Source organism: Dysidea avara, chromosome 14, assembly GCF_963678975.1.
Source record: "Dysidea avara chromosome 14, odDysAvar1.4, whole genome shotgun sequence".
NCBI classification, from domain to species: Eukaryota; Metazoa; Porifera; class Demospongiae; order Dictyoceratida; family Dysideidae; genus Dysidea; species Dysidea avara.
The window spans coordinates 2,017,993-2,031,814 of record NC_089285.1 but is presented as its reverse complement, the minus strand read 5'-3'; the positions used below and the strand labels follow the sequence as shown (position 1 = coordinate 2,031,814).

General features: G+C 39.0%; 2 protein-coding genes across 2 annotated transcripts; both read left to right on the top strand.

Moving 5' to 3' along the window:
* Positions 1–4,102: 4,102 nt before the first annotated feature.
* LOC136243943 (zinc finger BED domain-containing protein 4-like) lies at positions 4,103–5,881 on the top strand. Its single transcript, XM_066035483.1, has 2 exons — positions 4,103–5,274; positions 5,341–5,881. The coding sequence occupies exons 1-2, from the start codon at positions 4,103–4,105 to the stop codon at positions 5,879–5,881; spliced, it is 1,713 nt and encodes a 570-aa protein (XP_065891555.1).
* Positions 5,882–11,702: 5,821 nt separating this feature from the next.
* On the top strand, positions 11,703–13,599 carry LOC136244683 (uncharacterized). The gene has a single exon (XM_066036225.1). It carries the CDS (start codon positions 11,755–11,757, stop codon positions 13,246–13,248), a length of 1,494 nt encoding a protein of 497 aa, XP_065892297.1. The 5' UTR covers positions 11,703–11,754; the 3' UTR covers positions 13,249–13,599.
* The last annotated feature ends 223 nt before the right edge of the window (positions 13,600–13,822 follow it).

The window sequence follows — 13,822 nt, the reverse complement described above, 5'->3', positions numbered from 1 at the left end:
ATTGTGTATAGCTTTTGTCTGATGAAATATTTGTATATTTAACATTGAATGATGATTATCACATACTGTAGTTAACAAGGTGACTTCTTACATAACTGAACTGTAGCTGAAACTCTCATTGTTTGTAGCTGAACTCTTTTCAGGGTGATTTGTTTCTAGCTGAACTCTCTACAGGATGATTTGTTTCTAGCTGAACTCTCTACAGGGTGATTTGTTTGCAGCTGAACTCTCTACATGGTGATTTCTTTGTAGCTGAACTTTCTACAAGGTGACTTGTTCAAGCTGAACTCTCTACAGGGTGGCTGAATTCTGTACTGGGTGATTTGTTTGCAACTGAATTCTCTACAAGATGATTTGTTTCTAGCTGATCTCTCTATAGTGTAACTTGATTGTAGCTGAACTCTCTACAGGATGGTTTCTTTGTAGCTGATCTCTCTACAGGGTGACTTGTTTCTAGCTGATTCCTGGATGACTTGTTTCCAGCTGATCTCTCTACACGGTGACTTGTTTCTAGTTGAACTCTCTATAGGGTTATCTGTTTGTAATTGAACTCTCTACAGGATGGTTTCTTTGTAGCTGCTATCTCTATGGGGTGACTTGTTTCTAGCTGATCTCTCTACAGGGTGAACTTGTTTATAGTTGAACTCTCTACAGGGTAATCTGTTCGTAGCTGAACTTTCTACAGGGTGATTTGTTTGCGGCTGAACTCTTTATATGATGGTTTCTTTGTATGTACAAGGTAACTTCTTCTAGCTGATCTCTCTATAGGGTGACTTGTTTGTAGCTGAACTATCTGCAGGGTGATTTGTTTGTAGTTGAACTCTCTACAAGGTGATCCTTCTAGCTGATCTCTCTACAGGATGACTTTTCTAGCTGAACTCTCTACAGGGGGATCTGTTCATAGCTGCACTCTCTACAGGGTGATATGTTTGCAGCTGAACTCTCCACATGGTGGCTTCTTTGTAACTAAACTCTCTATAAGGTGATGTCTTGTAGTTGATCTTTCTACTAGATGACTAATTGTTTCTAGCTGATCTCTCTATAGAGTTATAACTTTCTCTATAGAGTTATAACAAGTTTGTATAGCTGAACTCTTTACGGAGTGGTTTTTTGATTGGTTGCTGAACTCTCCTGCTACACGGTGACTTGTTTGTACTACAGAGTGACTTGTGTGTAGCTGAACTCTCTACAGAGTGACTTACTTGTAGCTGAACATTTAAATACTTCAAGTGAGTTAGAGTCTTTAGCTAGGTTAGGTAAATCATTCCAAAGTGAAATCGTTGCTGGAAAAAATGAGGACTGATATGAGGTCTTTGATGCTTGCAATGATAGGAGATTAAAAGGATGATAATTTCTTGTACTGGAATATGTGGCAAAGTTAGTATACAAATCAAATGGGATATTCTTCTGTACTAATGTACGGGCTTTCTACGATACTTATTCCAGCTACACACCGATTTTCAGCTTTTTTTAAAATTATTATTTTTAATTTTTTGCCGGGCTAGATGGACTGCCCTTGCCACCACCCCCAGCACTAGGTGTTAAAGTGCTGGACAGCTGGAAATACCAGCAATCAAACAAGGCCGCCAGACTCCAAGCGACCCTCGGAGTAGGCCAGATCAATATTAGTTGTTGATGGACGGCCAACTGAAGAGCGATGACCCCTCAAACACATCACTGCAGATCTTAACAATGAAAAACAAACCCTACATCGCAGCCAGAATAAGCATTTGCTGTAATTAATGCTGTGCTTCTCAGCCAACATTGAAGCAAGCTTCCTAAAAAACTGTTGTAGCAGTGGGCCCCATGCCACCAGTAGCTGCAAACACCAATGGTGAAAAGCAAGCCCTCTCAACCTCTCTAACACGCTCATCATATGCCCGTCTTTTTTCACGTTCATGAAGCTGGTAACATCTGGACAATTGGGAGCACCGATTTTCAGCTCACTGCTCTAAGCGGTTTGCCTGGTAGGCGTGTAAACTAATAGTTTTTTTATTCATAAAAATCGATCGCGTAATTGTGACACAGGTTGGGTTTTGTGTCATATCTCGACTGCCTTTAACTGGATGCCTTTCAAACCACAAAAAGACACTCCTACGATAGTTACTACATCTACATAGCAATTTGCAGCTCATTCCATCAAGTGGTTTACCCTGTGGACGTGACAGACCTTCGACCTAATGTTACGCAAATAGTCAGTCATAACTCAGTGAATGTTCATCGGATTCCTACCAAACTTGGTACTGACATTCGCCTTAACGTGCCCTTTAAGTGTGCCAAATTTCAGTCCAATTGGAGCACACATTCGTGTTGTATGGGCAGATTTTGCAAAGTGTGCGAAAAGAAGAATAACTTGCAGTAGAAGAAGAAAAAAACCCAAACCTTGGCCGCTCGTATCTCAGAAATGAATGGAGTGATTTTCTTCAAATTTGGAATGTGGACTCCCCTACCTAGCCGGCACTTGTGTAACAACTTTGGTTCAATCGGATAAGGAATCACGGAGCTACTAAGGTGTGAAAATTGCGTTTACTTTTTTCCTGTAAATATCCTCATGGTGTGGCGCGCCAGCTTCTTGGCTGCAAAACACACTACCGTGTGTCTTGATACTGCAGTTATAGAACTAAAAAGCCATCATTAGTCTGCAGTTAGATGATTAACTTGCTAACCATTGCACATATCAAAGTACATGACTACTCCAAAAATGTTTATAGCTAGCTGTTCTTATTAGTCCACGTGTTTTGGATGCAGGGCTGTCATGTCATATTCACTGAAAAATTTAACCACCTTCCTATAAAAACTTGACAGAGCATTGTATTTGCGAGCTTTTGTCTGATTTATCACATCAAATGTATTGTATGTAAACTACATGATAGGGCAGGTATTTTTAATATACGGTTTTAACTTGCAACTATTGTAATTTATCAGCAGTCAGCTAACCATGTACATGTAAAATGAAGCTAGATTATACCACCATAGTGCCTTGTGTTTCTTGGTGCTAAGTTTAGAACTGAAGGTGCCTATAACCTGCATGATAAGACAAGTATGCCTGTGCCTGCATTAAAACTTTATGTTGTAAATACGTTTGAAATTTTGTACTACATTTTACTCAAATACAGCTTTAAACAGCCTATAAAACATTAATTTATTGCTAAATGCACTACGTACTTGGGAGGCGACAACCATTAACAGTTTGTTTTAGTATAAATGGATTGAAACTGAACCAAACTTTTTGTCCATAGCTTAGGCTAAAGCTTGTATATATCAGGAGCACATAAGCACCGCAATGCACTTTGTGGAGCTTATGGGCTTCTAAAACAGTATGCAAATGTAACATTAGACTCTATTTAGGCCGTTTTGGGTGGGTAATAAATTTCATATACTCCACCTTGTTTTCTAATATACTCCACGCCTTCAGGCACAATATAACATATGCTCAAAATCTAGGTTTATCCAATCGCTATGCATTGTTCACGTGCAGTGATTTAGTGAGCGCGATTATTTTGTCACGTGAAGCCGCATAGTTGCCATGGCGCTAGTATTATCGCAAGAAAACCAGCTGGTTTTTCCGAGCCTACAGCAGAAACAGCCGTGGATGAGGTAAGTAATCTGAGCGTAATGTGAAATAGAGTCTAAAGCAGTTATACGGGCACAATGTGGAGTCTATGAAATTTATAAACCCTCAGGCCCTTAGTAGCGCCCTCGCTTCGCTCGTGCACTACAGCCCGGGCCTTTGGGTTTATAAATTTCATAGACTCCACATTGTGCCCGTATAACTATTATATAGCATTCTCTAATGATGTACTGGCAAGTGAACAGATGGTTTGCTCCGTTTTACATCACTACACTGCCAATGAAGAATCAAGCATGAATTTTGAAAACCAGCCTTCTGATTGCTTACATCTCGCAACTAAGAATTGTTTGGTTTCGGTTAGTGGAGATGATCAGCAAGTTATTGTACCAAAACTTGATGTCACTAAGGCTCAAACGAATAGTCGATTATTCGGAACAATATTCGGCACAACTGTATTCGAATAATGAATTACGCAACGAATATTCGCACATGCACCGTATAGGTAATAACTAATAATTCAATAAAGTTAAGATGGCAGATGTTATTAGCAGTGAGTCTGATGTCGAGCAATATAGTGATAATGATTCACAAGGCGAAGAAGATGAAGAGGATAACGGGGAAGATAATGACGGGAGTACTACTGCTACTTCTACTAGTGAAGAAACTCGTAAATATAAATCGCAAGTGTGGAAGTTTTTTACTAAAAAGAATGCAAAATCCGTTGTTTGCACACTTTGCAACAAAAGTTTAGCATATCATGGAGGCACCAGTTCGATGTTACAACATTTAAGCCGAAAACATCCTGCCGAAAATGTCGTGAAGACTTCAGACGGACGTAAGCAGACAAATTTAGATGTCTTTACCCGGAAGCGTGCCTGCTCCAATGAACGAGCTGGGGCGATCAGTGATAGGATAGCCAGCTTCATAGTGAAGGATTTACACCCTATCAATTTAGTGGCTGGGAAAGGGTTTAAGGACCTCATGACTTATCTGGAACCTGGCTATCACTTACCTTCTGCTACACACTTTACACATTTAATTGAGCGCAAATATGATGTTGTCAAAGAAAGAGTTCGCCACATTTTACAGGAGCAAGCTGTGTATATCGCAATTACAGCTGATCTGTGGACAAGCGTTGCCACTGAAAGTTATATAACAGTTACATTTCACTACCTTGATGCACAGTGGCAGATGAAGAGTGTTGTATCTGGAACACTACCCTTGTTTGAAAGTCATACTGCTAACAACATTGTGACATGGATCAAAGAGCTGGTAGATGATGTAAGCATTGCTACAGAGAAGGTGGTGGCTTTTGTTCATGATAATTGCAAGAACATCGAAAATGCTGGAAACAGTTTAGAGGAAGTATATGGGTGGTTTTCTTTGGGATGTGCGGGGCACACTTTGCAACTCTGTGTGAATGCTGGGTTGAAAACCCCAGCTATAAGTAATGTTGTAGCGGCAGGAAGGCACCTGACAACTCATTTTCATAAGAGTGACCCAGCCCTGCGTGCTTTAAGAAATCGTCAAAGAGACATGAGGGTAGAACAACATCAGTTCATACAAGATGTGAAAACCCGTTGGAATAGTACTTACTACATGATTGAACGTTTTATTGAACAGAGGTGGCCACTCACAGCTGTAATGTCGGACAGCACCATCACTAAATCTGGTGACAGGAATTTGGATCTTAAATCGGAGCAGTAGGAGCTTCTTATAGCACTAAAAAAATTGTTACATCCTTTACAGGTTGCCACCACTTATTTCAGCAAAGAATTCAATGTGTCTTCTTCAGCATTATATCCAGTGCTTCACGGGCTACTAAAATCTTTACAATGCGTTGATAATGATCTGCCAGCTATTCAACAGTGTAAAACCACAGTTGCTGAAGAAATTAAACAAAGGTGGAAACTAGACTCGTTAACATCCATCGATAAGGGAAGGATTCTTAAGAATGCACCTTTGATCTCTTGTATTGTAGATCCAAGGTTCAAAGAATGTACATTCTTGGGAGCTAACAAACAATTTGAAGTTAAGACTGCTTTAACAACCTTGGTGTGTGAAGAGAAGGAAAGCTATGAGACTACACAGATTAGTCATCCGGAAGAATCCAATGGACCTGTTCCAAAGAAGAAATGTTCTGGCCTTGACATACTGTTAGGGGATGACTACACCAATGGTAGTGAAGATAATGAATCGGATTCTGATCCAATATTAAATGAGGTAGACCTGTTTTCAAGGAAAGGCCTATTGATCGGGAAGAACCACCTTTGGTGTGGTGGAGAGAGAATCAGCACAGGTTCCCTATGATTTCCAAAGTAGCAAGAAGGTTTCTTACCATACCTATTACTTCCACTCCTTCGGAACGAGTTTTTTCTGCCGCAGGGTTGACTGTTACTCGATTACGCTCTTCACTAACACCTGAACATGTAAACATGTTGGTTTTCTTAAACAAGAACAGTTAGCAAACTGTGATAGTAGTTGGCTACTTGTACTTGTAGTACATGTTAATGTTGTAGACAGTAATAAATATTATACTATTTTTCCATGTAATACATTGCTAAATATTCATGTAGCAAATATACAGTAAATGTACAAGTTTCATCTTCTCTAACTCCTAAATGTCTTCATGGGTGGAGACTGGTGGCTATTGGTCCTTGCCATGTCAGCTGCTGAATAAGCATAATAAGTGTGTGTACACATGGTACAGCATTACAAGTGACCAAAAAATTTAATACCTGGTCTGGCTATAATTAACCACTACATTACTCAATTAGCTTTATAAACTAACACACAGTAAGAACAGACGAATACTCGGATATTCGGTACAACAGGAAGTAATTATTCGGTCAGCAATTACCACTATTCGTTTGAGCCTTAGATGTCACCAAGCAAAGTCACAGTTACCACAACAATCCTATTGGCTGGCATGATCTTCCAGATTTACTTCAGTCTGTAATACCTACAGATGAAAAGTACAGTTGTGTTGTTGAGGAGTACAATGAACTTCCCAAAGAAGAATTTCAGGTGCTCCTGCTACAAGATTTACGGCTACCATAAGAGTCAATGTAAACAATGAAGAAGAGGCAAAGGATTGGATAGGGAAAATGTGCAATCAGAGCAAATGTACATACCGAGTTACTAAAACCTATAAACCATCCTTAAAGCCAGAACAGTAGCATACTGACATGCACTGTCAACACCAGAGAAAGCCTCTCTCCAGCAGCTAAAGCAGTATGTAAAAAGAAACCTAATCCATTGATGGAAGATCTGCAGCAAAAGAAAAGCAGATGTCCATCATCTATTGTTCTGAAATTCAAAATCCTTCCAAAAAGGAACTCTACGGTCATCATACTAATTTCTGTTCCTCTCATAAAGGGTACCTTCAGTTAAACTTTACTCACAATCATTCCTTTTACTCAGCCCATGCATTGGGCTTTCGGCCTATTGCTGTTCAAACTTATAGTTTATTGGCTTATCAAGCTATTGATACCAGGTTGAAATCCATTAAAATTGTATCTATTTATGTGTGCACATCAACGGTTAAAGAGTTTGAATGATGCAAGTCTTGCTAATAGTCAAATCCATTTCTGTTATTGGCCTAAAAGCTTTGCATGCATAATCAGCATGGCCATATTTCAAACTTCTATCACATAGCTACATCACATAACACATTTTATAACATTGAGGGGTGGACTACATCAACAATTAAGCAATTGTATGTATGATTGTGCATATGAGCATATAATCTATACACAAACCTTCCTGAAATTCTTCATTTTGAGAACTAACATCAGCAGAGAAAAATGCAGTCCCATCATCAACACAATTCACCATTAAGTTTTGTGAGTTCGAGACTGAATGATGCCAGAATCTTTATGCTTCCTGCATATATGTTGGTATAGAGCTGAAAATGACTTAAGTAGTGCTATTCCCAAACTAAGGACTCAAAGTATCATCCAATTCATGCAAACTCAATCTCAAAATTTCAAGAATATTTAGACACACTTCTAGAACCCACTCAAATTTGAGTCCTAAGTTAAACTAAGGCACTCAAATTTGAGTCCCAAGTTACAAACTAAGGCACACAAATTTGAGTCCCTAGCTCAATGGAGGAACTCAAATTTGAGACCCAAGGTATATGAGTTCTTTATTTACAGGTTTTTGCAATTGAATTCGTCGCCTTTGCAATTGAATTCGTCGCCTTTGCAATTGAATTCGTCCCGTTTGCAATTGAATTCGTCGGTATTGCAATTGAATTCGTCGGTATTGCAATTGAATTCGTCCCGTTTGCAATTGAATTCGTCGGTTTTGCAATTGAATTCGTCGCTTTTGCAATTGAATTAGTCGGTTTTGCAATAGAATTCATCGCGTTTGCATTACAATTCGTCATAAACAAAACGGCTCCAAGAAATCAACCCGTTCATTAAGAGATGAACTATTTATGCCTTGGAGAGTTACACTTGAGACACTAGAAGGTAATTGAAGTTGGTAGTATGCGAAGTTGATAGCTGTCTGACAAGTTAATTAGCTTGCTCGTGAGTGACCACACCCATCGCGAATGGCGTAGTAGAGTTTGGAATGTTGTTGGAGAGGCTGTAGAGGAAGAATTATTGCCTTATAAAGAGTTGTTTACTACTGTTGTACTTGAACTAGTTCTTGTAGCAGCTGCTACATCATGTTTTCATGTTTGCTCCAGCTGCCATTCTTGTTATGGACGAATTTAAGTGCAAAAGCGACGAATTCAATTGCAAAAGCGACGAATTCAATTGCAAACGGGACGAATTCAATTGCAAAACCGACGAATTCAATTGCAAACGGGACGAATTCAATTGCAAACGGGACGAATTCAATTGCAAAAGTGACGAACTCAATTGCAAACGGGACGAATTCAATTGCAAAGTCGCCGAATTCAATTGCAAAAACCTGTAATAAGCCTCAAAATTGTACAAAGTAGGATGTACGAAATGAAAATAAGGGTAACTACAAAACATAATACTGGTAATAGTGTCAGCTTGAGATATGTGTAAATTTAGCCATTACTGCTGCAAATGAATCGTCATCTTGTAGCACTGCAACCATGTTAAACTCCTTGGACAATACAGTGGCAGCCATAATTCCTGTTAAAATATAGCTGTATATACATAACATTACATAAATATCATATCATGTGAATGTGGTAAATTACTAACAGTATGTATAGTCTGCCATTGTGTCACTTAGGAATTCAAATTACAGTTCTAGTTCCAGTTCAGGAGCCATGACATTTACTTGATATTCTACAACAACACTTATTTTAACTTAAGTATTACGAAAAGCCCATAATGAAATATGGAGACTCACTATTAAGTTATATAAGCTAATATACTACAGGTTTACTTGTTTCATATATGTAGCTAATACTGTATAGTATGTAGTAGTGGTGTGCGATATCAGGATTTTTATTTCGATATTATATCGATACGATATTGGGGTAAATATCGAAATTTCGATACGATTTTCGATAATTTTTAATTGTGCGGGTGGTGTAATTGCGTGGGCGGCCGATATTTATAAATATGCTTGAAATACAATTTGCACACAAACTATTGCATAAAACTAATAATAAGCCTTTTTAAAGTGGCTAGATAGTACAGAACCAACCTTCATTTCTCAACGTAGTATCGCTCTTACTTTGAACAAACCATCAAATACACTAAATAACTTAAGTTTGAACAAATAGTCGAAGATTCATCATCGACATATACGTATACGGAGTAATACAAAGTAGTGCTGTGGGAAGACCCTCCGTGCACTACCAGTGGCGCTAGGGAAGGGGCATCATGGCTAGTAGTCGCCATTATACTTCCTTAGGCTTTGATTCAGACGATTCTTTACGCCTATCTGATATAGAAGATCAACTTGAAGCGGATCTTAAAGTTATGGAGAAGAAATCTAGTACTAGTAAACGCCGACATCCCCCTCCAAAAGAAGCGAATTACAGACACGATCAGGCTGGTAAACATTTAAAACTTACAGGAACCCCAAGTCAAGGCTCCAGGCGAAGAAAAAGCCTCCAAAGACCAGCTGCAGGTACTATATAGTACTCTAGGCACTGGATGTCAATCCTTGCCACACTGTAAAAGATCTCACATTATGCAGCTGTCAATGTCCACCTACATGTCATCAGTAGTATATATATATATATAGTATTGAGTGGTACAATTGTACGGTAGCAACACTCTCGCACACAATGCCAAGCAAAGCCTACGGCAGCCGTCTAACACTGCCCAGTGAAGATACCTGTGCACTTAAGTGTAGTACTGACAAATCCTCCTATGGAGGACTGTCCAAGTCTCAAGGAAAGAGGTCATGGAATTCAAAGTTGCACATTGCCCTTAACACCGCTAAGCAAAACAAGGGCAGTTTGGCATTTGCTTCCCCAGTAAAGACGGGGAACCATTGATTATACAGCTGGGTGGTCTGCATCCCCAGTTGACACCAGATCCCATTGTACAGCTGGGTAGACTGGAGCAATGTGAGTAAATTGGGGTACCAGCTTCCCTTTGTTATAGGATAGTGACAAGGGTTGATGGATATCAAGACATTGGAATGTAATTACAATGAGAGAGTTCATTGAGAGAATAGATTCAAAGCTATTTTCATCCTGCACCTAACTTTTCTCTGAATTCCTTCTGCTATATAGCTCATTGAAATTGGCATTTATTGTACCTTTCAAATCTGACCTGGCGTATCTGTCACAGGTTGCAGGTTATAATGCCATTTATTAGATGACCCTGAACTGTCAACAACAAATGTATGGGACAAACTTTGGTACAACTGTTTAATGTAGGCCATTTTGATTATCGGAAATTGTACTTCTTAGAGCATCATTGTACTACACACACTCGAAAAACTGCTTACGAGGCAGTATAGAATGCATGTCATTTTTAATAATTTTTCAATTGGAAATGTATTGTACATACTGTACCTGTACCAGCTTACGATTTTGCCATGAAAAAATTGTAGCAACTCTGACTTAAACAATCCAGCTATGTGTGTATACATAATATTTGCATCATGTTTGTGACTGTTTGTGACTTATCTGTTGTATTAAGTGTTATTGGTACACTCTATGTATAGGGTATATGGAGGTTAGTGTAGGCTATCCATAAAGGCTATTTAAACACGGCAATCATTGTAACAAATTTACTGACTCTAATCATAAAGTACCGTAAGCTTGAAAATTAGTATTGTATAGAGCATCTAACCTGAACATGTCTTAAATAGTTGGCCACATGTCTCTGTACACTTTATAATCTGGTGATTGAACGGTACATAATTCATAATCAGCTAAACCCTATTATTAGTTGCTTATACATGTATAAGTGTATCACACTTCTGTAATGAGACTATTATACTTTGTATGGGAGGATCATAGTGCCAAAATGTACTGTAACTTCCATACAGTATTTTTTTATGGCTGATTTAAGTAGTATGGTTATAGTCAGTTTACTTCTAAATCAAAGTTATTGCATGATTAGGGATGCGGCAATTATGCCAGCATAATTTTGAGCATAATATGTAGCGATTGGCACCAAGAATTATGCTGGCATAATGGGGGGAATTCCACCATGTTAGAGAATTACAATTACCGCCGGGTTATCAAAATGGCGGCATCAGTTGTTAGTCTTGTTGAGGATGATTCAGTTGACTCTGATGATGATGCTTTTAGTAATGACGACAAAGATTCAGATTCAAGTTCTGTGGTCGTTTCTCAACAACCTAGCTCATCAACAGAGAATGTTGACAGCAGTACGACCAGCGCGAGTAACAGCAACGACAGGGTTATTTCTCTATTGGACAAACTAAAGCGCCCAACTCCAGCAGATATTGCAAGAAGAAGGAAAGTTAAAACAAACCCTCCACCTACCACCAAACGGCGGTGTCGTGGCAGTACATCTTCATCCCCAAAAAGCATCACGCCTCAGCAACGAGTGAAAGAGTTTGGTGAGCCATTAACTACTTCTAATGGGTATCTGTTCTGTCGTGCCTGTAGAGAGCAAATCAGCACGAAACTAAGTGTAATTAAGAACCATTTGCGTTCCACTAAACACAGTGAGGGAAAGGAGAGGCTAAAAAGGAAGGAAGCTAAAGAAATAAATATTGTGGAGTGCCTAAGGAAGCACAACGATAGTACTCATATGAGAGGAGAAACACTACCAGAAGACCAGCAAGTGTACCGTGTGCAAGTAGTGTCCGCTTTTCTTAAGGCTGGTGTGCCGTTAACAAAAATAGAATATTTCAGGGAACTTTTAGAGGACCATGCATATCGCCTCACTGACAGGAGGAATATGCACGATTATGTTCCATTTATTCTACAGCAAGAAGAAAAGCGTATTCATGATGAAATCACTGGAAAAGTTTTGTCTGTAGTATTTGATGGCACAGCACGTCTGGGAGAAGCACTAGCTATCATATTGAGATTTGTGAGTGATGATTGGGTTATTCAGCAACGTTTGGTAAGAGTTCAGTTGCTCACTAAGTCGTTAAGTGGTGAAGAAATAGCCAGGGAGCTGATCAGTATCCTCTCTGTTACTTACGGAGTACAGTCAACACAGTTGCTTGGAGCTATGAGGGATCGAACAAGCACAAATAATGTTGCAATGCAAACTATGAAAATAGTGTACCCTAATCTGATTGACATTGGCTGCTATTCTCACATGATAGATCAGGTTGGAAATTTGTTTAATACCACAATACTCAATGAGTTTATGAGTGCTTGGATTGGTATGTTTTCACATAGTTTCAAAGCAAGAGCACTATGGAAGGAACGAGCTGACAGTAGTGTGAAATCCTATTCTGCAACAAGATGGTGGAGCAAATGGGAGGTGATGAGACAGCTGATGGTTTATTTTGGAGATTTGCGGCCTTTTGTTGAAGAGAATGATGATATTGCTCCTGCCAATAGGCTGAAGATACTGGGTATTATTCAAGACTCAGGCAAACTCACTCATTTGAAGGTAGAGTTGGCAGCTACTATTGATGTAGGTGAGCCCTTTGTAAAAGCGTGCTACTATTTAGAAGGTGATGGTCCATTAGTACTGTATTGCTATGAAACCGTTGACAAACTTTTGGCTGCAATTCGGACTAATCATATGCCAAACGTTAACGCCAATGTACAGTCTCTAACTAGCAAGCCACTTTCTGACCCTCAAAGTGTGAAATGGATTAGCTATGCCAAATCTTGCGTTAAGCCTGGTTTAGATTACTTCAAAAGGCAGCTATCCACAAGTATGAAGAGTAGTTTGCAAGTATTTAAGGGTTGCCGGCTGTTCTTACCACAAAAGATTTGTGTTATGAATGTAGATGCAGACAAGGTTAAAGAGGCACTTCTGCCCATTCCCTTCTTGAGTTCCAAAGTGGAACTTGATCAGTTGCTTGCAGAATTACCTGCTTATCTTGCATCTGCTGCTGATACTAGTAATGAAGTTGATCCTGTAGAATGGTGGAGGAACAATGCTGCTACTTTGCCCTGTTGGTCAGCTGCAGCTGCAAAAATTCTCCTCTTGCAGCCATCATCTGCAGCTGCAGAGAGAGTATTTTCTATTTTATTGAACTGCTTTGGAGAACAGCAGGATAGAGCACTACAGGATTACATTGAAGCATCCCTTATGCTACAGTACAACAAACGGTGATTGAGATTTTAGTCTGTAAGTTGTTTTCACATCAAATTGTGTGCTTGATTTTGTAACTTGTCAATTACTTGCTGTACTTGTAACCTGTTTGCAGGTATTTTATAACTTGTGGTTTTGTATGCTGAGCTGGTAACTGGTCACTTTGTATGCTTGTGGTTTGTAACTTGTGTGTGCTGAGTTTATAACTTTTCATTCTGTATACTAAGCTTGTAACTGACCAATCTTTTGTTTGCTGAGTTTGTATGTTATTGTTTTGTATTTTAAGCCTGTCACTAGTCATTTTGTATCCTCTTGTTTTACACTTTGAAGTTCCTGCAATGGTATCATGTTTACGCTTTAAATAAATACCAATCATATACTGTATAGCAAGCATTTTGCTCATTTATGAGCACAATGGCCTCCCGTTTTTATGGAAATTGTAGAATAATTTTGGGAATAATGGGCATTTCTCAAAAGCATAATAGGTAAATTTTTGAGCACTGCTCAAAAGCATAATGCTCAATTTTTGGAGCATAATAGCCTCATGCCTATGCATGATGCATACTTGATTCTAGAGCATAATTTAATTACATTC

Coding starts and splice junctions, on each gene's coding strand:
- LOC136243943 (XM_066035483.1), top strand. CDS start 4,103: ATGGCAGATGTTATTAGCAGTGAGTCTGATGTCGAGCAATATAGTGAT. Junction 5,275..5,340: donor TTGGATCTTAAATCGGAGCA/GTAGGAGCTTCT, acceptor CACTTATTTCAG/CAAAGAATTCAATGTGTCTT.
- LOC136244683 (XM_066036225.1), top strand. CDS start 11,755: ATGAGAGGAGAAACACTACCAGAAGACCAGCAAGTGTACCGTGTGCAA.